This window comes from Pongo abelii, chromosome 10 (assembly GCF_028885655.2).
Source record: "Pongo abelii isolate AG06213 chromosome 10, NHGRI_mPonAbe1-v2.0_pri, whole genome shotgun sequence".
Lineage (NCBI taxonomy): Eukaryota > Metazoa > Chordata > Mammalia > Primates > Hominidae > Pongo > Pongo abelii.
The window spans coordinates 54956460-54980516 of record NC_071995.2 but is presented as its reverse complement, the minus strand read 5'-3'; the positions used below and the strand labels follow the sequence as shown (position 1 = coordinate 54980516).

The 24057-nt window shown below is 48.6% G+C and overlaps 1 protein-coding gene across 2 annotated transcripts; it reads left to right on the top strand.

Moving 5' to 3' along the window:
- Nucleotides 1-374: 374 nt before the first annotated feature.
- Nucleotides 375-23296, top strand: MYO1A (myosin IA). 2 transcript variants are annotated; one of them, XM_024256928.2, is made up of 29 exons: nucleotides 375-1064; nucleotides 1677-1896; nucleotides 3436-3569; nucleotides 3675-3790; nucleotides 4058-4152; nucleotides 4372-4476; nucleotides 4672-4718; nucleotides 4857-4920; nucleotides 5125-5223; nucleotides 7571-7674; nucleotides 7776-7923; nucleotides 8422-8540; nucleotides 8622-8708; nucleotides 10283-10348; nucleotides 10492-10596; nucleotides 12507-12569; nucleotides 12772-12972; nucleotides 13143-13369; nucleotides 13712-13912; nucleotides 14140-14233; nucleotides 14689-14838; nucleotides 14940-15008; nucleotides 15399-15473; nucleotides 20603-20737; nucleotides 21467-21573; nucleotides 21911-22043; nucleotides 22196-22348; nucleotides 22524-22651; nucleotides 22902-23296. In XM_024256928.2, the coding sequence occupies exons 3-29, from the start codon at nucleotides 3456-3458 to the stop codon at nucleotides 23026-23028; spliced, it is 3132 nt and encodes a 1043-aa protein (XP_024112696.2). In that variant the 5' UTR covers nucleotides 375-1064; nucleotides 1677-1896; nucleotides 3436-3455; the 3' UTR covers nucleotides 23029-23296. The 2 variants fall into 2 exon arrangements, with proteins under 2 accessions (XP_024112696.2, XP_063568241.1); XM_063712171.1 differs by lacking the exons at nucleotides 375-1064; nucleotides 1677-1896 and having other exon boundaries at nucleotides 3364-3569.
- Nucleotides 23297-24057: the final 761 nt, after the last annotated feature.

Here is a 24057-nt window from a genome sequence, read left to right as displayed (position 1 = left end):
CTGGCTCCAGTTTGCCTGGGACTGTCCTAGTTTTAACACTCAAATTCCCATGTCCAGAGAACCCCGCTGTGTCCCACAGGCAGATCAGTACAGTTGGTTACCCTAGCTGTGATGTTCATGTCATTGTTCTTACACCTGAGAGTGCTGTCTCATTTTAGAGTCACTTTTCTCATGAGTAAGCACGTAGTAGGCACTCAGTTGACTGAATGGGTGGACATGCAGGTAAACCCCAGATGGCTGCAGATTCCTGGCCTAGAGAACATGAGACTTGGGTTTTGGTGCCAGCTCTGCCAGGTTTGCAGTGGTGTGACCCTGGAAAAGTGGTTTTCTCACTCTAGATCTGTTTCCTCCACTGGTAAATAGGTGATATTTGTCACTTCTGCCTCTAGGACATGGATACTGCTCCACTTACACGTAGCATTATGTTTTGATGTCACTTCCACTCAGCTTTCTCTCTTTTCCTTGCCCCCCTCCACCTTCAAATATATGTAGTAGATCAATAAATTATGTAAAGGCAGGTTGATAATAGAACTGCTGATGGGCCGGGCTTATGCAGAGTGCTTCTGTGAGAGCAATAGAGTTTGGACCTTGCACCAAGCAGCCATAGCTGAGAGTTGGAGAATCAAGTCTCTCTTCAGTTAAGTGTCTATAATTACCTAATTTGTTCTTTCTGCATGCCTGGGAGAGAGGATGGTAGGCAGAGGGGGCTTGCTGTTTTCAGGAATTTTCCTGGCTGGATGAAGGGGTACTTCTTATCTATCAGAGGGAGCTATTACAGCAGCTTAGGGTCTTACTCAGTATCCTAGTGCTGACGAATTAAAATTAGAAACTTCAGAACTTGGTCTGCAACTTATGGCAAACTTAGGGAGCTGCATTCTGTTCCTGGTTCTGCCATGCACTAGCATGGAACTGTGAGCACATTGTGTAACCTCTCTGAGTCTGGTGTTTGTCCCTAGTTTTCCATTTTAATGGAGTATCTGTATTGCCTTCCTCAGGGTGGTGCTATTCAGTGAGGCAATGCAGGGGGGAGTTCAATGAAACGGGGACATCTATACACATGTGAGGTATTATTACTAATCACTTTAATCTTTGGGTCTCTATGATAGGGTCTGATTCATGGGGGAAGGGAAGTGGAGAAGAATTTGGGGATTTTGTCTGCTTAGCTCTCCAAGTAATCTCATTAACATCCCCTGACTCCTGATAAGATAGGAAGAGTAGGTATGAGGGAGGTACTGTTTTTTTTGCTAGGAAGACACTCTTTGTAAAGACGTGTCTTGCCATGTTGCCTAGGCTGGTCTCGAACTCCTGGGCTCAAGTGATCCTCCCGCCTTGGCCTCCCAAAGTGCTGGGAGTATAGGCATGAGCAACCACACTTGGCCCTACCTGTCCTTGACAAAATTCCTGACTTCTCTTTGGGAAATATTTTCCTTGGCTATAAATTCCATTCTTCCAGCTTTCATTTCCAAATTTGGGAGACAATGGAGCAAGAACCCTCCTTTAGTTAAGCCTCTCAGCTAACGCCAGCCAGATACCCTTTCCTACCTAGAGGGAGCTTGAGTGTCTCCCTCTGGGGCATCAGGCCTGTGAAGGGTTAAGTGAGCCACACCCTCAGCAGGAACAGTCTGGACTTTGTGCTGATCAGCCATCTCCGGCCTCTCCTGGTTTGACTGGCACAGGGAGCCTGGGCTGGAAGAGGCAGCAAAAGGGAAAATCAGAAGAGTGGACACTGGCAAGAGGAGGGCAGCCTTTTTCCCAGCTTCCTTGCACCATGGACAGCTCCCATTAAGCCACCTCTCCATCCTGGGGCCGGGACTCCTATGCCCCATTCCTGTCAAATTGAGATTTCATCCACCATTCTCCAAGGACAGTGAAGTTATACCCTAGTTCCAGTGTTGGGTGAGTCCTGCGTTGACCTGTCACTGCTTCTCTTTAACACCTTGGGGTGCCCCATCTGGGGCCTGTTGCCTTTTACCCTTCCCCACCCTCAACCAGTCACATTCCCACTCCCTTCAAATCCAAATCCAAAGAAGATGACTGCTCCCAACCCACCTTCTGCTTCTCACCCTTCCTTGCCAAGTTAAAGACTTAGCTTTTTGTAAAATCTAGAAAATACAAAAATAGTATCTATTTCATGGGGATATTGTAAGCACTAAATGAATTAGTTTATGTACAGTGCTTAGAGCCCTGCCCAGTTCGTGGTAAATGCTGCATGATTCCTAGAGACTGCTATTATTGATATTCTTATTGCTTCCTCAATTGTGTCCTTCTGGTAAGTGACAAGTGCTCTCTTTTCCTAGAGCTTGGGGAAAGCCAAGTGAAGGGAGAAGGAAGCCTGTGCCCCTTCTTGCCCCACTTCCATTCCTCCTTCCTCCGCTCCCCCACCCGGGTTCAGAGATGCAATAGCATAGGAGGATGTGTCTCTTTCATTCCTGTTCGGGAGTGGCATTGACCATTGTACTAATAATTCTGTCCTGTGCCTGGCCACTCTGCCTACTCAGTCTCACAGGAAAGACTGAGGAGGGCCGGGTTTCCTCCTTAGGGAACACCTGCCATGTGCCTACTGCATGGGGGCCAAGCCCTACCACCCTCCCTGTAGTTCCAACTCTGCTCCTCTTTGCCCACTCCCCCAAGAAGCTAGGTGTGTCCCTCTGGGGCAAAGTCCATGCCAGAAGTTTACAGGAGTGGGTGTAAAAGCTGGAGATGGAAAAATAGAGACAGACATGTAGCACATCCAGAGGTCCTGACAACTGCCTGTTTGTTGGGGAAGCAAACCCCACTTTCATTTTCTTTGGGAAATTCCAGTCTCTTATGGAGGAATCCTGCCTCTATCCTCTATAATTCTGCCTTGTCCAGTTCCCATTTTAAAAATGAAGCTCACTGTAGCAATGACAGGGAAGGAGAGACCTTTGGAAGAACTTCTGAAATGGATATGGGTAGGTTGGGTGTCTTTAATAGGGGCTGTGAGAGGTAAGGTGTTGAGAAGAAGCACTGGGGGGAGATGGGGAGTCTGGACCCTGGCCAGGGCCCATTGTAGGAGAGAGAGGGCTTTCTGTACCTGGCGGCAGCACAAGTCTTTGCTTACACTTTCCTCCTCAGCCCTCTCTCCTTCAGTCACAACTGTGCTTCCCCAGTTGTAGCCCACTGGGTGCCTGCCTTCCCCTGGTGGTCAGAGGAAGGTGTTCCTGTCCCACCCCTGCCCCACCCCCACCAACTGTAACCCAGGCAGCAGAGGATCCCCCCCACCTCCTGCTGAGAGTTTCGGCCTCCCTAGTTAGCTTGGGCTGGTCCAGAGGCCTCTCCTAGGTTGGGGGCTCTCTTTAGGGCCAGGGTAGGAAGAGAGGAAGGCTCTTTTGGTCCTTCTGCCATCCTCCCCTCAAACAGTTACTGGCCCCTAAAGCTGAGTGGACATCAGCAAACTGTGCCCCTTATCCCCAGGATCAGTGGCCCCTCTGGACATGCCTCTCCTGGAAGGTTCTGTGGGGGTGGAGGATCTTGTCCTCCTGGAACCCTTGGTGGAGGAGTCACTGCTCAAGAATCTTCAGCTTCGCTATGAAAACAAGGAGATTTATGTGAGTGTCATATGGGTGCCTCTGGCTGTGGATATGTGGCTGGAGAGGTCATAGGCTCCCACCTCACCCTCAAGCTCATTCCCTTCACCTTCTTCCTGGCTCCAGACCTACATTGGGAATGTGGTGATCTCGGTGAATCCCTATCAACAGCTTCCCATCTATGGGCCAGAGTTCATTGCCAAATATCAAGACTATACTTTCTATGAGCTGAAGCCCCATATGTGAGTAGGGGGACCAAGGGAAGGCTGACAGGGCCCCAGCTTCTTGACACTGAGTCATCCTAATTTCCTTTGTCCCTTCCCCTGAAGGGGCTTCTCCAGCTGCCCCTTCTTTCCCTGGCCTTTTGGAGGCCCCTTCCAAGGCCTGTCACATCTTGCCCAGTCTGCTCCAAGTAGAGAGAGTGGATGAACCTGCGTGCTGGAGATTGAGTGAAAGATGGTGTCTTGAACTGGTTGCACAATAGTCATTGCCCACTTCCTCCCCACAAGCTACGCGTTGGCAAATGTGGCATACCAGTCACTGAGGGACAGGGACCGAGACCAGTGTATCCTCATCACAGGCGAGAGTGGATCAGGGAAGACTGGTGAGGCCCCTGGCTGGGGGAACACATGGAGTCACCTCTGGAACTGCCTCCTTGTCTCTTTGCAAGCCAGACCTAGACCTGACCCTCCACCCCACAGAACTTCCTTTCCACTTTTTCTGACTCCAAGGGGTGGTGAGGCACTGGGGTGAAGGAAGTTAAGGAGGTGGGGGGATGGGCTAGTCCTAGGTGGGGACCCACGAGAGTGTTTCTCCTGCACAGAGGCCAGCAAGCTAGTGATGTCCTATGTGGCTGCCGTCTGTGGGAAAGGAGAGCAGGTGAACTCTGTGAAGGAGCAGCTGCTGCAGTCTAACCCAGTGCTGGAGGGTGAGAATTCTGCTGTCTGCCCTCTCCACCCTCCATCTAACCCCCGGAATCACTGAGCCCTAGACCCTCTTCCCCAGTGCTGCAAAATCACCTCTCTTGTTCAGCCCAGAAAAATCTGAGATTGTCATGAGGACTGGAAGCCCTTCCTCCTTTCCCTTCTCTAGAGTTTCACTTCTCCCCTCCTCATCTCTGTAGCTTTTGGCAATGCCAAGACCATTCGCAACAACAATTCTTCCCGATTTGTGAGTAAATGTCTCCCCACCTGGGAGGAGAGGATGTGGGGGCTTGAGAGGGAGGAATGTGGCACAGACCCCTCCCAGGCAGGGTAGTGAGAAGAGGAAGAAGCTAAGTCTCTCTCTTTCTCTGGTCTCTCTCTGAAGGGAAAATACATGGATATTGAATTTGACTTCAAGGGATCCCCCCTCGGTGGTGTCATCACAAACTGTATGTGTCTCCCCAATTCCACTCACCTGTCTTCCACCTGCCTCCCATGGCCCTTTCTGCTAATCTGTTCCTGTAGAAAGGCAGAATGTTAGATGTCAAGGAGACTTCCCAACCACTAGGAATGCCGGCAATGGGGGCAGAGTTAGAGGGAAGCTATGGCATCTCCCAGGCCCTCAGGATGTTATTTTTCTAATTCTCTGCCAGATCTGCTTGAGAAATCCCGAGTAGTGAAGCAGCTCAAAGGAGAAAGGAACTTCCACATCTTCTATCAGCTGCTGGCTGGAGCAGATGCACAGCTGCTGAGTATGTGCCTGCATGGGGAAAGTGTCCTCATGAGTGACACATGGCAAAGTCCCCAACCCCCATTCAGTCCCAGAACCCCTGTTCCCTCTGGGCCCCTACAGCCCTCTTCCCTTGAGCCTCCCAGATTTTCCTTGCTGCATTTCCCATTCTCAGCCTCACCTACTCATTGTTGAGAACAAATTCCTTTACCCCTGTGTTCTCTTCCTTTTCTGGGGTTTTATTGCCAGGGATATGCCTTCTTGCCTCTTCACTGTTCTCGTTCCTCTTTCCTGCCTGGGTTCTGCTTTCCCTGAGTTGGCTTCAAATATAAAACACTTATATCCATCTACTTTCCTTCCTACCTTCAACTTAAGGGGATTTAATTAAAGCAGGGAAGCAGGCAGAATGTTGTAAGTGTTCAGGAACTTTCAGTGAACTCTAGTTGAAGCTGTCCTGGGTCTACATCTGCCTTACCTAGGACCCTGTTCTTGATTTTCTTTTCATTCATTCATTCACTCATTCATTCATTCATTCATTCGTTCAACATCTCTTGAACACCTATGATCAAATATTTTGCTAACCTCTAGGAATACAGAGTTGAGTAAGACGTGACCCTGTCCTCGAAGAACTTACAGTCTTCTAGGGATAACAGGTGTGTGAGCAGATCCATTGTAATATGGTGTGATCAGGGCCATCAGGCCTGTGCAGCTGGCTATAAGAGCAGAAGACCTAGAGCCCCTTGGCTTGGCCTGGGGAAGGGTCCATCACAGCCCGGATGCTGGACTTGCCTGAAGTGGCTCTGGGTGGGCATCACTGGAGTGTCTGGTGGACTTTAAGCCCTACTGGAGTTTTTCTCCCAATCTCCCCTTTGGCTGTGAGCACTGTGGGTGTCTGGCCCCCAAGAATGTCTCTTTGGTTTCTGGTGATTCTATGCTAGACCTGTGCTATCTCCTTTTCCACTCTTGGAGATCTCTATGATCTTTAGGAACCCCTGCAGATCTCATGCTCTTTCCTGGCTTAATAGTTTTGGTTATGTTCAACTTGTCTGCATCATAGGCATTAGTGTCTTGTTCTGGTTGGTCTGTCATCTATTGGTTTAAATCAACTCTAGATGAGGTCTCCCAGGTATCATCATCCCCAGACTTTCTGACTCATTCTCCCTCCATATACCCCTCCTTAGCAGACTCTTGTTTCAAACTTTGTGTGCTGGGGGAGCTGCCATTAGACTATAGTTTGAGGGATACTCCCTGATTCTCAGGTCATTTGCATACCAGATAATTGACATCCCTCAAACTCCATGATTAACCGAATCCCTCCCATCCTAGGGAAACAGCTTTGATCATTCACTTGATTCATTTATTAAAAAGAGAAAATTTCCTGCATGCCAGAAAGGCACACAGAATATGGAGATGAGAAACACAGTCCCAACGCACAAGTTGCTCATTTGTGGGAGAGACAGAAAAAAACAAAACCTAGCCCATATGATATGGGCTGGGATGTAGATTCACCAGTGGGGAATGCAAGACAGCCATTTGGCTCAGGCCCTCAGCATCAGAGAAAACTTTTCAGAACAGGTGTCAGGGTCAGGGAACATGCTACCTGCCACTTTATTGGTGTTTGGTGTTCAAACAATGAATGAGCAACCCATGCCAAGAGTTGAGGCTGGGGGCAGGCAGGAGATATGCGCTTACCCTTCTCCCCTTACCTTCACCCTCCAGAGGCACCTGCGTAGGATGGAAGGGTTGCTTGTTTATTTTTATTGTTTAGAACCCTGAGGGTAGGGAGAAGAGTAAAATGAGGGTTTTGTTTCATAAAAGTTGGGGGAAAACCCAATCAATATGAGCATCAAAACCCTAAACACTACTTAAAAGTGTATTTAAAAATTTAGTCTGTTAGGCCGAGTGACTCATGCCTGTAATCCCAGCACTTTGAGAGGCCGAGGCGGGTGGATTGCTTGAGTGCAGGAGTCAAGACCAGCCTGGCCAACATGGAGAAACCCCATCTCTACTAAAAATACCAAAATTAGCCAGGCGTGGTGGCATGCACCCATAGTCCCAGCTACACAGGAGGCTGAGGCATGAGAATCACTTGAACCTGGGAGGTGGAGCTTGCAGTGAGCTGAGATCGCACCACTGCCCTCCAGCCTGTGTGACAGAGTGAGACCCTGTCTCAACAACAGCAAAAATTAGTCTATCATCACAGGAATTAATGATCCCAAAACAAAGGAGGCAGGGGAAGAAACCAAAACAAAAATGACTCCTTTGAATAAATGAATGAATCCATTAGGGCAAGGGCTGTGAGATGTCAAGGCTGGAGGGCTCCAGAGAGCCTGGGTACTAACCCTCTTCCCCAACACTGGCCCTCCCAGAGGCCCTGAAGCTTGAGCGGGATACAACTGGCTATGCCTATCTGAATCATGAAGTATCCAGAGTGGATGGCATGGATGACGCCTCCAGCTTCAGGGCTGTACAGGTGGGTGCCCAGGGTGGGCAGGCTTGGGCCCTTAGGTCATCCTCTATTCACATTGGACTGGCACAAACAATTCAGCTTTTGATTTCTGCTTTCTGCCTAAGAGTGCAATGACAGTGATTGGGTTCTCGGAGGAGGAGATTCGACAAGTGCTAGAGGTGACATCCATGGTGCTAAAGCTGGGGAACGTGTTGGTGGCTGATGAGTTCCAGGCCAATGGGATACCAGCAAGTGGCATCCGTGATGGGAGAGGTCTGCATCCCAGCCTGCTGGAGCCCCTACCTAGATCCTGAATCTCCTACTGCAAGTCGTGTCCTTCTACCATCTCTAGCATAATTGATCTCACCCTGATGCAGTCCCACTCATCCCACTCCTGAGTTCTCCCCTAAACAGACTCACTGAGAACTCCCGATGAAGCATGTTGGAAATGAGCTTTTGAAATTTGATATATCTAGGTCTGGAAATTCTCTGAGTCTGAGTTGATTCTTCTGCAGAATGAGGATAATCACACCTAATTCAGGAGATTCTCATATTAAAGTGGATGATACATGCAAAATGCCCAGATCCCCTTTCTCCTGTCCCCCAACTCCCTGAGATTCCTCCAGGGCCATGTTCTGGGTTGGCTGCAATGACTTCTCCAGTGAGACCCCAGGACACCAGTGTCTCAGGCAGTTTCACTTATCAGATCGCACTCCCTCCCCTGAGAGAAAGCTGCCTCTAAGGACATGCTGTACTTTCTTATTACCCCAGGTGTTCGGGAGATTGGGGAGATGGTGGGCTTGAATTCAGAAGAAGTAGAGAGAGCTTTGTGCTCGAGGACCATGGAAACAGCCAAGGAAAAGGTGGTCACTGCACTGAATGTTATGCAGGTAAGGAGCTCACTGGAGTGGAGGGGGCTGTTTTGACCCTGTTCTGTGGTGCCACCCTAATCAGCTGGGCCTCACCCACAGGCTCAGTATGCTCGGGACGCCCTGGCTAAGAACATCTACAGCCGCCTCTTCGACTGGATAGTGAATCGAATCAATGAGAGCATCAAGGCAAGTGGCCGCTCTCTTTTCTCCATGCTTTCCTGTCTGCCTCACCTTCCTGCCCTGTCACCAGCCCTATACTTTCGTTTCTGAGATGAGCAGAGTAGGGAGGATGATGGGGAGGGTACAGTTCCTTCCAACAGTGTGTTGTCATGGAAACATCACTGGCTTTTGAGTTAGACAATCTGGATCTATCATCTACTTACTTAATTGAAAGTCATGTGGACTTTCAATTAAGTAAAAAGTCATGTGGACTTTCAATTTCACAAAGGTTCTGGGCCTCAGTGTCCTGATTTGGAAATGCCCACTAAGAAACACTAATATGCTGGGTGTGGTGGCCCATGCGTGTAATCCCAGGACTTTGGGAGGCTGAGGTGGGAGGATCGCTTGAGCTCAGTAGTTCAAGACCAGTCTGGGCAATATAGTGAGACCCCCAACTCTATATTTTATGAAAAAAAAAATAAGTTAAATAAAAAACTATTTAAGAAACACTAATGCATTCCTACCTGCTTCACAGGGTTTAATGAGGATCAGATAAATTATGTAAATAGTTACCATATGATACCACAATTCCCACTCCTAGGTATATACCCAAGAGAACTGAAATTAGACGTCTTCACTAAAATTTGTGCACAAATGTTCATAGAAGCCTTATTTGTAATAGTCAAAAAGTAGAAACAGCCCAAATGTCCATCAGCTGATGAAGAGATAAACAAAATGTGGTATATCTGTACAAAAGAATGTTATTTGTCCATAAAAAGAATGAAGTACTGATACATGCTTCAAGATTGATGAGCCTTGAAAACATTATGCTGAGTGAAAGAAGCTAGTCACAAAAGACCACATTTTATTTGATTGCATTCATATGAAATGTCCAGAATAGGCAAATTCATAGAGATGGGAAGTAGATCAATGACTGCCAAGGGCTGGTGGGAGAGGGGTATGGGGAGTGACTAATAATGGGTATAGGATTTCTTTTGTGGGGTGACGAAAATTTTCTGAAATTAGGTAGTGGTGATGGTTGTACAACCTTTTGAATATACTAAAAAGCCACTGAATTGTACGTGGTATGTGAATTATATTCAGCAAAGCTGTTATTAACAAATTATCCACATGGAAGTGCCATCTATTTAGAAGCTATTACTGAAAGGTAGTAGAATAAGAAGGAATTTGAGTCGAGGCTTGGTAAGTACCTATCCTTCTGAAATTTGACTTTTTCATCTGTAAAATGGGAACAATAATACCTTATAAGGTTATGATAAATAAAGACATGGAATCTTTTGTAAAATGCTCTACAAATCTAAGAGATGGTTATTGTCCTGAGAGGTTTTATTGTCTTTCTACCTGGTACCATCGGAGCACCATCCTGGAATCTATCTGTATCTTCCTTTTCCTCCTTTCCTCCCTCTTTGCTTGTTCTCTAGTGTGTGGAGGAGGGAGAGTAAAATCACAATTCCTTTCCAGTTTGGCAAAGCTCCTGCTAGTTCTGTTTGCCCCCTACTCCAACCCCATCCGCTGCAGAAGGACCTGGCCTGGTGTGCAGAGGGGGCCTGTCCTCAGATTTCTCTTTCTCTCCTCTTCAGGTGGGCATCGGGGAAAAGAAGAAGGTAATGGGAGTCCTTGATATCTACGGTTTTGAGATATTAGAGGTGAGAATGTCTCACCTCAGCACTCTGCTCCCCTAGGATTAGAGGTGGACAGGCTCACAGGGGGGATGTGAGGGAGGGGAGGTAGGACTGAGAGGGAGAAACAGTCTTGGAGTGAGCTCTCTAACCTGTGCTCCCTTTCTCAGGATAATAGCTTTGAGCAATTTGTGATCAACTACTGCAATGAGAAGCTGCAGCAGGTGTTCATAGAGATGACCCTGAAAGAAGAGCAAGAGGAATATAAGAGAGAAGTAAACCAAGTCTTTTCTACTTCCCCCTCTTAAACAACTTCTAGGCATATGCCAGAGCTTCCTTTCTCCTTGATCACAATTTCCTCTACATCGTCCCCAGATGGGAACACAGAGGATAAAATGTTTCCCTTGCATAGTAGATAATTCCAACAGTACCAAGTAGCCCTAATCCTCTGCTCTCCATTCTTCATTTCCTTGGCCTCCCAGGGTACATGTGTGGAAAGTCCTGACAAGAGGGAAGTGACAGCTGTGCTTGGCCTATGGCAGACTGTGAACCAAATATAAAAAGGACATTTCTCCTGGGCTTGGCCCAACCACATCTCTTTCTGTGCCCTTCTCTAACATCTCAGAGTCCTTGGTCTCCCCCGGGCCCTAGCTACGGTTGCTGTCCTTTCTTGTAACACCATGATCCCAGACTTGCTCACCAGAAGTGCCCCATGGCTCCAATTTCTATGGCTAGGTGTTAGAAAAGCTCTCTGATTGAGCTCATTACCTTCAAAGTGTGAATGCCTGAGAGTCTCACTCATCAAAACCCTCCTAGGGATGTTCCCTTGTGAGCTCTCAGGAATAGGTTGTAACAGAATTTCAGGCAATGTGGTCACAATGTGTGAAAAAGTTTTTTTAGTTGTTTTGTATGTTTTAATTTTAACGATTTAAATGATCAAATACATAATACATTCCCATGCTTCAAAATTCAAAAAGCTTAGAAAGTATATAAGGAAAGTTTCCCTCCTACTTCTGCCCCTAGCCTCCTAGTTCTCCTCCCCACCCAGAGGCAACCAACATGGGCCTCCTTCCAGAAGTCTCTTACGCATATGCAAGCAAATTTGTAAATATATTTCCCCACAAAATCTATACAAATGGCAGTAAATACACTCTGTTCTGTACCTTATTGTCATCACGTAACGAGATCTTTCCATATCAGTATGTGAGGATGCTTTTTTACAGCAACACAGTATTTTAAGAATATCATAATTCCTTTAACTGGTTGGGGAAGGTATTTGGGGGATGAAGTGGGAGGCAACTTAATTTAATTTTGTTTTCTCTAAAGACCTGTGATAGAGGGAGGAAAGAAAGACCTATGCTTCCCAGCCATACCTGAAAATGTCCCAGCCTGGAGCGTCTGACCCTTGGGTGGGATCAGGAGCTATCCTGTCTGTAGGCCTGATGCCCAGCAAGTCCCTAAAGTAGAGAACGATTATCTTTGGGTCTTCTGCTTTTGTACCATTCTTGCTTTTCAAAACATTATATAGTCTCAAAGTCTCATGTAGATAAAGTGGTTCCTAAAGGGTAGTCCTGGACCAGCAGCATCAAAATCACCTGGAAACATGTTGGAAATGCAGATTCCAGGCCCACATCCCAGACCTGTTGAATCAGAAACTTGGGGAGTGGGACCCAGAAATCTGTATTTTAACAGCCCTCCAGGTGATTGTGCTGCACACTCAAGTTTGAGAATCACTGATATAGATCTTTGAAGATGTATCAAATTAGCCTTGTTGTTTGACGATAAACTCTCACGTGCTGTGGTTTTATAGAGCACAGAGTAGTGTGGCCGCTGTTCCACATATACATGGATCCTTCCCCACTCCCACACGGGAAATCTCTATCCTAATCTTCACTCAACATGTTACACTTCCCTCTCCACCCTACACCACCTACGGGGATCTCTGCGTTGTCTCACCCTCTCTCACAGCTGCTCCAATTCCTCCCGTGTGTCTGTCTACCCGCCCCACAAATTCTCCACCAACCTTGGAGGGATGGGGACATAAATAGAAATTGTACCAAGGACCCCTGTGAACTATGGGGCTTTCTGATGTCCTTTGTTGGGTGGGTGAAAGGCTGGATCTGGTGAGGTTTCTGGAGACTTGTCTTGGACATGTTCCCTGTAATTTGTTGTCTCCCCTGACCAGGGCATACCGTGGACAAAGGTGGACTACTTTGATAATGGCATCATTTGTAAGCTCATTGAGCATGTGAGTTGTCATTCTCTTATCTGTGGGACTTCCCCTTCCAGACTGCCTGAACATCCTTCCCCTGTCTCTCTCCCTGATTCCCCACTTGGTAGGGACAGTAAAGAGGGCAGAAGATAAGAGCGGAGAAAGGGGGCAGCAATGAGAACGTGGACATCTTGGAGGACCAGATTTAGGTTGGGCTTCTTTTGTTCCCCCGACCCAGAATCAGCAAGGTATCCTGGCCATGCTGGATGAGGAGTGCCTGCGGCCTGGGGTGGTCAGTGACTCCACTTTCCTAGCAAAGCTGAACCAGCTCTTCTCCAAGCATGGCCACTACGAGAGCAAAGTCACCCAGAATGCCCAGCGTCAGCATGACCACACCATGGGCCTCAGCTGCTTCCGCATCTGCCACTATGCGGGCAAGGTGAAATGGCAGGGCTGGAGGGCAGAGATTAGGGCTCAGGCCCAGACTGAAGTCAATGGGGGAGGAACCCGGGGAAGGTGAGAGTCTGGAATACTTCACAATGAGACTGGGAGGGCCAAGTTCTGGGACAAGGTTGTGGGGTCTCCAAACGGATAGCTGCTCCTTTACAGGTGACATACAATGTGACCAGCTTTATTGACAAGAATAATGACCTACTCTTCCGAGACCTGTCACAGGCCATGTGGAAGGCCCAGCACCCCCTCCTTCGGTCCTTGTTTCCTGAGGGCAATCCTAAGCAGGTGTCTCTCAAACGCCCCCCGACTGCTGGGGCCCAGTTCAAGAGTTCTGTGGCCATCCTCATGAAGAACCTGTATTCCAAGAACCCCAACTACATCAGGTGACATGCTGGCATGCAGGGGAACATGCTACATATGTGATGGCATGTACAGGGTCCATGCTCTGTAGAACATGTCCATGTGGGGGTGCTTCTGGAATAAGGATATCAGAGGTCCTTTCCTCACAGAAAACAGTCAGATAAGGAGCTGAGAATCCCACAGGGGGAGAGCATCAGATTCAGTAGGGAATACATAGAAGTGAGTGAAACTGGGGAGGCCAATGTGTCTGCTTTCTTTGAAACTTTTCAGTGAAGTGGACCGTGTGCAGCATAAGGGAATATGATGGGTTACACTGGCAATGGTGTCAGCTCCTGAAGCCTGTGCCTTACCCCACCTCCCACCAGGTGCATAAAGCCCAATGAGCATCAGCAGCGAGGTCAGTTCTCTTCAGACCTGGTGGCAACCCAGGCTCGGTACCTGGGACTGCTGGAGAATGTGCGGGTGCGACGGGCAGGCTATGCCCACCGCCAGGGTTATGGGCCCTTCCTGGAAAGGTACCGATTGCTGAGCCGGAGCACCTGGCCTCACTGGAATGGGGGAGACCGGTAAGACCCCATGGGGAGACTGGGCATCAGGAAAGGGCAGTGCAGGAAACATCTCTGGGGGAAGAGACCTGGAGGTGCAGTGCACATCTGCTGAAGCTGGGTGAATGGATACTTTGAGGAATGAATTGAATGATCACTTCTTGGAGGCTGAAAGGATTAGGGGAAAGGTGGAAGATGACTCTCTCCTGAGATACCCCTCTGCAGCTTCCTGTCATCTGCTTCCATAGGGAAGGTGTCGAGAAGGTCCTGGGGGAGCTGAGCATGTCCTCGGGGGAGCTGGCCTTTGGCAAGACAAAGATCTTCATTAGAAGCCCCAAGACTGTGAGTTAGAGAGTGCACTTGCATTTGGTGAGGGTAGAAGGTGGAAGAGTGAGAGCCCACCTGAGAAAGGCTGGAGGGGGAGGGAGCGTGTATAACCTGGAATGGATCACTATCCAGTGGATGGGAAGCTTCCTGTCTGCAGGAACTGTATCCCTGGGAATTGAACTCTTGGGTTCCTACACTGCCCTGAACCTGGGGAGCTTGGTGCTACAAGGCTCTAAGTGCCTTTGCTTGAGGCAGAGCCCTTGGGGTGATCAACATCTAGCTTACTGCCTACTACAAAGTTAGAGTTAAGTAGATACTTGTTTACTGAATGAAGGAATGAGTGAACTAAGAAGACAAAGGAATGATCAAATAAGGCCTGGTTGGGAAGCCTCAGTACTGTGGGGTATAGGAGAGGACAGAACTGTTCCCCTGAGTCAGTCTCTCTGTCACCCCCTTCCACCTCTCCACAGCTTTTCTACCTCGAAGAACAGAGGCGCCTGAGACTCCAGCAGCTGGCCACACTCATACAGAAGATTTACCGAGGCTGGCGCTGCCGCACCCACTACCAGCTGATGCGAAAGAGTCAGATCCTCATCTCCTCTTGGTTTCGGGGAAACATGGTACGGTCATCCCCAAAGTCCCACTCTGTTCACTCTAATAGGGAAGATGGAAGGTGGCTCAGGAGGTGCCATTTTTCTAACAACTCCTATGTTTTCTACAGGAAAAGAAACGCTATGGGAAGATAAAGGCATCCGTGTTATTGATCCAGGCTTTTGTGAGAGGGTGGAAGGTAATGGAGAGTGGAAGAGAGGTTTCCTCACATTGTTTCTCCTGGATTGTGTCACCTGCTGGCTAGAGCAGCAGAGAGCTAGTCCTGCCTGCGCCCAGGCCATATCTCTGTGTATCAGCCTGTCCATGTGTGGGTGGGTGTCTGGGAGTGAGAGGCCTGTAGGGGAGACCTGTATAGGTGTCTGGGTGGGTAGATGCCTAACTTGGCAGCAGAACTTTGCCTTCTGCTCTAAGTGTCCTCACTGCCAACTTGTCTGACTTTACTTCCTCCTTCCAGCTACAGTCTCAGCTCTTTATCTTACTCAGGTCTTTGTGTGGCTGAAAAATAGTACAACCTTTTCTAGAATCTGCCTATCTTCACTTTGGCTCCTTTCTTGTACTTTTCTGCCAGGCCCGAAAGAATTATCGCAAATATTTCCGGTCAGAGGCTGCCCTCACCTTGGCAGATTTCATCTACAAGAGCATGGTAAGTGGTAGGGGTTAGGGTGGATGTTAGGGATGGAGCAGGGAGGCACAGGTTTGGGAGAGGGGTTTGAGAAGAGGCAACCCAAAGCTTTCCTCCAAGAGTTTTCTCAGTCTGCATGTATTTAAGTCCTAGGAGAAGAGGGCAGCTACCTGCAGGGACCAGGCCCCAGTGCCTTGGACTCGGGGGCAGAATCAGATAGCATTTTGGCATGAGTGGACAATCCAGGCAACCTTGTGGCAGGAAGGGATCTCAGCACACCCACCATCTGGTCTATGGTCAAATAGCCTTGTGAAGAGCTTGGGGCTGGATGTTTAAACAACTGTTGAAGAGGCTAAGCCTCATTGAAGATTGATCCACACGTTAACTAGCTCAACCTCCCAAGATCCATTTTAGGGTTGGGGTGAGAGTAGGTGAATTGTATCTTCCTTCTACTTCCTCTGAAACGATTGTCAGCAAGTCAGAAAGTAAATCTCAGGAAGGACCTATCCTAATTCTGGAGGGCGTGGGTCAGGCTGGGTGGGAAGACCCACCTGGAAGGCCTACACGTTCAAACTTACAGGCAGCTCCCAGGGGGAGAAAAACAGGGACAGAGAAGAGTAACTTCTGGAGACTTCAGTCAAATAGCAATAGTGCTTCTGAGAAGTGTCAGGGAGGAAACCAGGGAGGGAGAAGTACTTCCAATGAACCTTGGGAAAGGCCAGAGAGAAGGAGGAAGAGCATAGGATCTTGGACAGAGCCTGGAGCAAATTGGTAACTGACCTCCGCTGATTGGGTTTTTGACCATAGTTAGGACCCTGACTGTGCTCATTCAGACATAAGACATGTTTGCTTGCAGCCCCTCTTTGTTGTTTGAGAGTCTGGATCCCTCAGCTCAAGAGACAAATGGGGGCTCTGAAGCTCTGGACCTCTTTTTTGCCTTCCTGAGCCTTCATTTGCTCGTCCTCTTCCCCTTCCCAGGGAAGTTCCATCTTCCAGGTCTCTTCAGTTGCCTGATCACCTCTTGTGCTGGTGCCAGAGTGTCTGCCTTCCCACCATACATGCTTCTTGCTACACACCTGAGACTTGTAATCTGATTTTGCTGTTATCTTCTGGCTGCCCTTCTTCTTCATTTTCTTTCATCTGTATATTGTCAGGCAGCTACTAATTGTCAACCCAGAAGCTGCTGGGTTTAGAACAGGGTCTCAATAAATCACACCCCCACAGAAGCCTGCGGGCACTAGGCACTGACTCCCCCAGTGTTTCTGACTATTCCAGTTTGCCGCTGCCTTGACTGTAACTAATGCTAGTATCCATTATCATTTGTTTTATTTTTATTTATTTATTTATTTACTTTTTGAGACAGAGTTTCACTCTTGTCGCCCAGGCTGGAGTACAATGGCGCGATCTCAGCTCACTGCAACCTCTGCCTCCCTGGTTCAAGCGATTATCCTGCCTCAGCCTCCTGAGCTGGGATTACAGGCACGCACCACCATGCCCAGCTAATTTTTGTATTTTTAGTAGAGACAGAGTTTCACCATGTTGGCCAGGCTGGTCTTGAACTCCTGACCTCAAGTGACCCGCCCATCTTGGCCTCCCAAAGTGCTAGGATTACAGGTGTGAGCCACTGCGCCCAGCCTATTTCTTTTTTGAGATGGAATCTTGCTCTGTCGCCCAGGCTGGAATGCAGTAAGCATGATCTCGGCTCACTGCAACCTCCATCTCCCCGGCTCAAGCCATCCTTCAGCCTCAGCCTCCCCAATAGCTGAGACCACAGGCACATGCCACCAGGCCTGGCTAATTTTTTGTATTTTTGGTAAAGATGTGGTTTCACCATGTTGCCCAGGCTGGTCTCAAACTCCTGAGCTCAAGTGATTCACTCGCCTTGGCCTCCCAAAGTGCTAGAATTACAGGTGTGAGCCACTGCACCAGGCCTTACCCATTATCTTTTGAACATCTACTATGCATTAAGCTCTTTACATGCACTAACTCTAATACTTTCAATAACCCTGTGAGGTAGGCTCTTTTCTTTCTCCCATTTTATAGTTAAAAAGCCAAGGCTCAGAGAGGTTGAATAACTTGCCGGGGGTTCCACAGCTGTAAGTGGTAAAGCTGGGTTACAAACTATTTGACTCTAGAGCTTTTAACCACTGCCTAAGACTGCCCCTCATCAATAGAGGCTTGGGCAACCCATGGCCCTAGGCAGACCTGGGGGCAGGAGGGCTGCATAGGAAAGGGCAGAACTTTCTAGATCTAGAAAAAACAATAAAAAGAAGAAAGCCTTCAGAGGCTCCACATTAATTGGAACAAAGGGGATTATGACAGATGCTTAGGCATGTTTGTTGAATTATTAATAAATAAAATCAGACTAGGGACTGGGGACTCCAGTCTTGGAGGCCTTCACAGGCCCAGATCCCAAACCCACCAAACCCACTAGACCTGCAGTGGAAGCTACAATGAGCTTGGATAGTTCCTGCAGTTAACAGCAATATACTATGTATTCTGCCTCTTTCTATTTTAATTTTTTAACCTGATATCTTAGTAAAACATTTTCATAAAAATTCCAGACATTTGGAAGTGCCAAAAATCAAGTCATTTTTTATATCTTCAGTAATTCTGTGCCATAAACAAACAGGTTGCTAGGTGCTCTATGGGATGTAAAACCTTGGCCAGGCAAGGTGACTCACTCCTGTAATCCTAGCACTTTGGGAGGCTGAGGCAGGAATATTGCTTGAGCTCAGGAATTTGTGACCAGTCTGGGCAACATAGTGAGACCTAGACTCTACAAAAAAAATTTTAAAATTAGGTGGGTGTGGTGGCTCGTACCTGTAGTCCCAGCCACTTGGAAGGCTGAGGTGGGAGGATCGCTTGAGCCTGGGGCGGGGCGGGGGGGCAAGGCTGCAGTGAGCTGTGATGGTGACACTGCACTTCAGCCTGGGCAACAGAGCAAAACGCTGTCTCAAAAAAAGAGGCAAAAACAAAAACTTAAGAATCCTTGTTCTAGATTGGGGGAGACTAAAGAGTCAGTTGCCACGGATGAAGCTTGATTGGATCCTGGAAAAGGAAAAATAAAGCTTCAGAGGACATGTTTAGAAGTTTATAAAGGACATGCAGAGAAATCTGAGAATGGATCGCTGTTGGATGAGTGATGTTGATTTTCTTAGGTGTGGTGATGGAGTTATGATTGTGTAAGAGAATGTTCCAGTTCTTGGGAGAGGCATGCTGACGTTTTAGGGTAAAATGTCATGATATCTATAACCTACTTTAGGATGGTAGGGTAGCAAGGATTTGTGTAAATGTGTATATGCATGTATTTATATGCACACGTGTGTGTGTTAGAGCACACAGATAGTGCAAGGTGTTAACATTATCAGTTGGTGCATTTAGATGAGGAACATACAGTATACAGATGTTAATTGTATCTTATTTCAACTTTTCTGTAAGTTAAAAAAACTTTCAAAATAATGAGCTATATTGAATTTTTAAAACATCATATTATGCTATTCTTCTGTATAAATTCTCCAATGGTGTTCCATTTCACTCCTTACCACAGCCTACAGGGCCCATCATGATCTGCCCTGACCTGTTCTGATCCTCTCTCTTCCTGCTCAAGTGATTCTGGCCACCCTTTTTTTTTTCTTTTTTAGACAGAGTCTTGCTCTGTCACCCAGGCTGGAGTGCAGTGGTGCGATCTTGGCTTGCTGCAACCTCCGCCTCCCGGGTTCAAGCGATTCTCCTGTCTCAGCCTCTAGAGTAGCTGGGATTACAGGCAGGCGCCACCATGCCTGGCTAATTTTTGCTCACCCTGGCTTTTTAATGTCTCTGGAATATGCTGCCACTCATTCCTGCCTCAGCATCTACTTCTTTGCATCACAGCAGATGCCATTATCTGACATCACACTATATATTTATTTGCTTGTGTAGTTGGTCCCCTTCTCCACCCTACAGTAGAATGTAAGTCCAGTGAAAATGAAGACTTTGTTCACTGTTATGTCCCAATACCTAGAACAGTGCCAGGCACTAAGTAAACACTCAATAAATGTTGACTAGTGAAAAAAATGTGAGACCTGGGATCCTGTCTTATAAGGACTCAGTGTCTAGAAAAGGGAGCTGTTTTCCATGCAAATAACTATAGTACAAAGACAAGTGTAGGCAAATTGCTATGGGGTTTCAAAGAAAGGAGAGGCAATCCGGGGCTTGGGGAATCAGGGAGGGCTTTGAGCTGATCTCCCAGGTTGGCAGAGTTGAGTCAAGAGAGCATCGAGAGCTAAGGCACAGAGTGATCATGCATGGGCTGGGTAGGGGCATGGGAAAGAGTCTTGTCCGGGTGGTGTGCCCAGGGAATGCAGGGGTCCTGCGACAAGAGGCTGGGCTCTAAGTGTCAGGGAGGAAACCCAGGAGAGAAAAGCACTTCCAGTGAAACCTTGGGAAAGGCCAGAGAGAAGGAGGAAGAGCATGGGATCTTGGACAGAGGCTGGAGCAAATTGTAACTGACGTCCGCTGATTGGATTTTTGACCGTGGTTAGGACCCTGACTATTGCTCATTCAGACATGAGACACATTTGCTTACAGCCCCTCTTTGTTGTTCGAGGGTCTGGATCCCTCAGCTTAAGACAGGAATGGGGGCTCTGAAGCTCTGGGCCTCTTCATTGTCTCCCTGAATTCATTTGCTCTTTCTCCTTTGCTTCTTTATTTGCTCCTTCTTCCTTTGAATGGAGGCTGACATGTTTGGACTTGACTGATTTGAGAGGAGGGGAAATTTGGTACCTAGCCAACAGCTGACACAGACAGTGGCTGCCACCTGTAGGCAATTGTGAGCAGAAGGAATAGAAAGCTACAGGAGCAAAACTTTGAGACCAGCTTTCATATTGGTTCCTTTTACCTCACTGCCCTGGGTAGCAGGTCTCTGGTTGGAACTAATCCTTCTCTCCCTCCAGTCTCCTATTCATGCTCTTACCTCCCGGCCTCAAGCCTGCACCTCATGCTGAAAAAGATCCAGGAGGTGACTCCCTTCCATCTCTTCAGCTCCACCCCTTGCTTCTCACTGTGGGTTAACTTCCTCCTTTGAAGTGGCAGGATCTGGGTGCCAGTTTGCCTGTCAGGAAGTGTTTCTTCTCATCACTCCACTCCCAATCCCCCTGCTCCCAAACTAGGTACAGAAATTCCTACTGGGGCTGAAGAACAATTTGCCATCCACAAACGTCTTGGACAAGACATGGCCAGCCACCCCATACAAGTGCCTCAGCACAACAAATCAGGAGCTGCGGCAGCTCTTCTACCAGTGGAAGGCAAGTGGAGCCTAGGCACCCCTCCTCTCATTTCATCTTTTTTTTTCCCTCCCCCGATTTTCCTCTTTTGCCTCCCTCTTCTATTTTTTTCCTATTTAAAAAAATTGTGGTAAAATATACATAACATACAATCTACCATTTTAACGGTGTTTAAGTGTATAGTTCAGTGGCATGAGCGACATTCATATTGTTCTGCAGCCATCACTGCCATCCATCTCCATATGTGTTTTTCATCACCCCAGACTGAAACTCTGTACCCATTAAGCAATAACCCCCTATTCTCCCATTCCCGTAGCCCCTGATATCTTATAATCTACTTTCTGTTTCTATGAATTTCACTTTTCCAGGTGCCTCATATAAGTGGGAATCATATAATATTTGTCCTTTTTTGTCTGGCTTATTTCACTTAGCATAAAGTAATTTGTTCTTTTATTCAGGAAATGCTTATTGAGCACCTGTCTGGGGCTAAGCCTTGCCCTGAGAGCTGAGCATAGAGCCCTCCTGGTGCTTTTATTTGATGGTGTCCATTCCCTCCCCTAGCCTCCCTCGGTTCTCGCACCCCTCCTCAATGGTCCTCCAGCCCCAGCCTCTCCCTGAGGTGTCTAGTGCCTGTCCTTTTTCCTCAGTCTCTCTCCTTTCCTAGTGTCTTCTAGTCAATATTTCTCACCTCCCTCCCCAGCCCTGCCCTCCCACTCTATGATTTTAGCTCCTGTCCCTCCTTCCTCACAGTGCAAGAAGTTCCGGGATCAGCTGTCCCCGAAGCAGGTAGAGATCCTGAGGGAAAAGCTCTGTGCCAGTGAACTGTTCAAGGGCAAGAAGGCTTCATATCCCCAGAGGTGAGGGCCTCCCAGACCCTGCACAGCCAGTTCCATCAAGCAGCAGTTCTCAAACTTGAGCGTGCCTTAGAATCACCTGGCAGGATTGTTACCCCCAGGTGCTGTGTCCCTCCTCAGAGTCTCTGATCCAGCAGGTCTTGGGGTGGGGACCAAAATTTGCCTTTCTAACAACTCCCCAGGTGGTGCTGGTGTCTTGGTCCTGGACTGTGCTCTGTGGACACTGACAGAGGATACGTGGACGTGGGGGAAGGGCCCGGGAGGACTAGGATGGGAACTCTGGGGGTGGGGAAGAGGCCTGTGGGCCTTGTCCCGCTGCACACCTCCCATGTGTTCTCAGTGTCCCCATTCCATTCTGTGGTGACTACATTGGGCTGCAAGGGAACCCCAAGCTGCAGAAGCTGAAAGGCGGGGAGGAAGGGCCTGTTCTGATGGCAGAGGCCGTGAAGAAGGTCAATCGTGGCAATGGCAAGGTAAGGGCCTGCAGGCTGAACTCCTCCCGCAGCTAGTGCAGAGCTGTGGGCTGGCATCTGGAGAGCGGATGGCAGGCTGTGTTTGCGCCCTGCCAGGTGGAGTGGGGGCAATTAATCCTGCCTTTCCTCACCCTTTCCTGTTCCGTCCCTAGACTTCTTCTCGGATTCTCCTCCTGACCAAGGGCCATGTGATTCTCACAGACACCAAGAAGTCCCAGGCCAAAATTGTCATTGGGCTAGACAATGTGGCTGGGGTGTCAGTCACCAGCCTCAAGGATGGGCTCTTTAGCTTGCATCTGAGTGAGGTATCAGAGCTGGGTGGGGCAGGCCTTGGACTGGAGAAGGTGGTATGCATCCCAGGGCTGGGGCAGGCTGGAGGTGATGGGGACCAGACCTTTCGCTCTGGGCCTTTGATGTCCCTCAGGTGCTCCTGAAGATAAAAAATGAATCACTTTCCTGCTATTTTTCCCTCTTCCTAAGATGTCATCGGTGGGCTCCAAGGGGGACTTCCTGCTGGTCAGCGAGCATGTGATTGAACTGCTGACCAAAATGTACCGGGCTGTGCTGGATGCCACGCAGAGGCAGCTTGCAGTCACCGTGACTGAGAAGTGAGGCCATGAACTGGGGGTGAGGGGCGGCTTAGGGTAGATGGCCAGGCTGATGGTCATTGTTACTGGGATCAGAAAGCGAAGCATGTAGGGCAGTGCAGGCCGGGGCTTGGAGGTGTTTCTCAGGCCCTCACCCAGGTTCTCTGGGGCCTCAAGTCCTCTGACTCGCATGATGGGGGGGCCATCATGGAAATGCGGGAGTCGGGGTGGGGGGATGGGCACTAGACTTGGTTTTCTGTTCCCTCTCCAGGTTCTCAGTGAGGTTCAAGGAGAACAGTGTGGCTGTCAAGGTTGTCCAGGGCCCTGCAGGTGGTGACAACAGCAAGCTACGCTACAAGAAGAAGGGGAGTCATTGCCTGGAGGTGACTGTGCAGTGAGGAGGGGGCACCATGCAGAGATGGCAGTTGCTTCCTCCTGAACCAGCACAAACCCCCCTCTGCCCTCCTGTGAGGGAGGATCTCTAACCCCTCTGATCGTGGGGCATGGCTTGGGGATTAAACTACCCTTGAAGAGGACGCTTGTCCCAAACCTTTCTTGTTCTCTCCTCCAAAAGTAGCTTCCTCCAACCCTCAGCCTCTCTGCTCACTAATAAAACATGTGGCTTGGAAAGGTTCAGTCAAGGTGGGTGGGTCCCTGTTCCCCCTATCTTTTTACCCAGGTGTACTTAGACCCCTGCCCCCATGCCCTTTTTCCTCCTCAAGCTCTTTGGAGCCAGCTAGTGAGATAATAAGAAAGGAAAAGAAGGAAAATTGTCTCCGGGCTCCTTGACCGGCTGAGCTCTGGGGGGGTGTTTAGAGAGACTGCGATGGGTGGAGGGGCTGCGGGGGAGTTAAGGATGGGGCTCAGGTCGCAGGTGGCCAGTGGACTGATTCATTAAGTGTGTCCCTGGAGGGAAGAAGTGAGCATCCCTGTCTTGGCAGAAATTGGGGTCCTTTGGCGATTTAGCCTGAAAAGCGGCCCAAGGCTGGAGGGCTGATGTATGCTGGGGTGCTGGGGAATGCAGGGTCTCCTGTACGTGGGAGTGCCATCACCCCCTCTACTCCCACACACAGCACAGGGCTGCATCACACCAGCCTCCCCGACACCCCCTTCCTTCTCACACACCCGAGATGCCAAACTGCTGCCAACAGTTATCTTGCTCGTCTCTGTCCCACAGCTGGGGCCTGCAGCAGGTGGCACTTCACATCACTCACTTGATGAGGCTCCCTCATCAAGACTCTCCCATCCCTGTGACCTGGCCCTTCCCTCTCCTCTTCCTTTATTTTTCCTGCATCATCGTCATTATCTTTTTCTCACTCTCCCAACTATCTCACACCATCTCATTGTCCCTGTTTCTGTGGGCTCTGACTAATATCAATATGTAATATTTTGTAAAATGCTTTAAATATTTTCCTACTCCCCCTCAT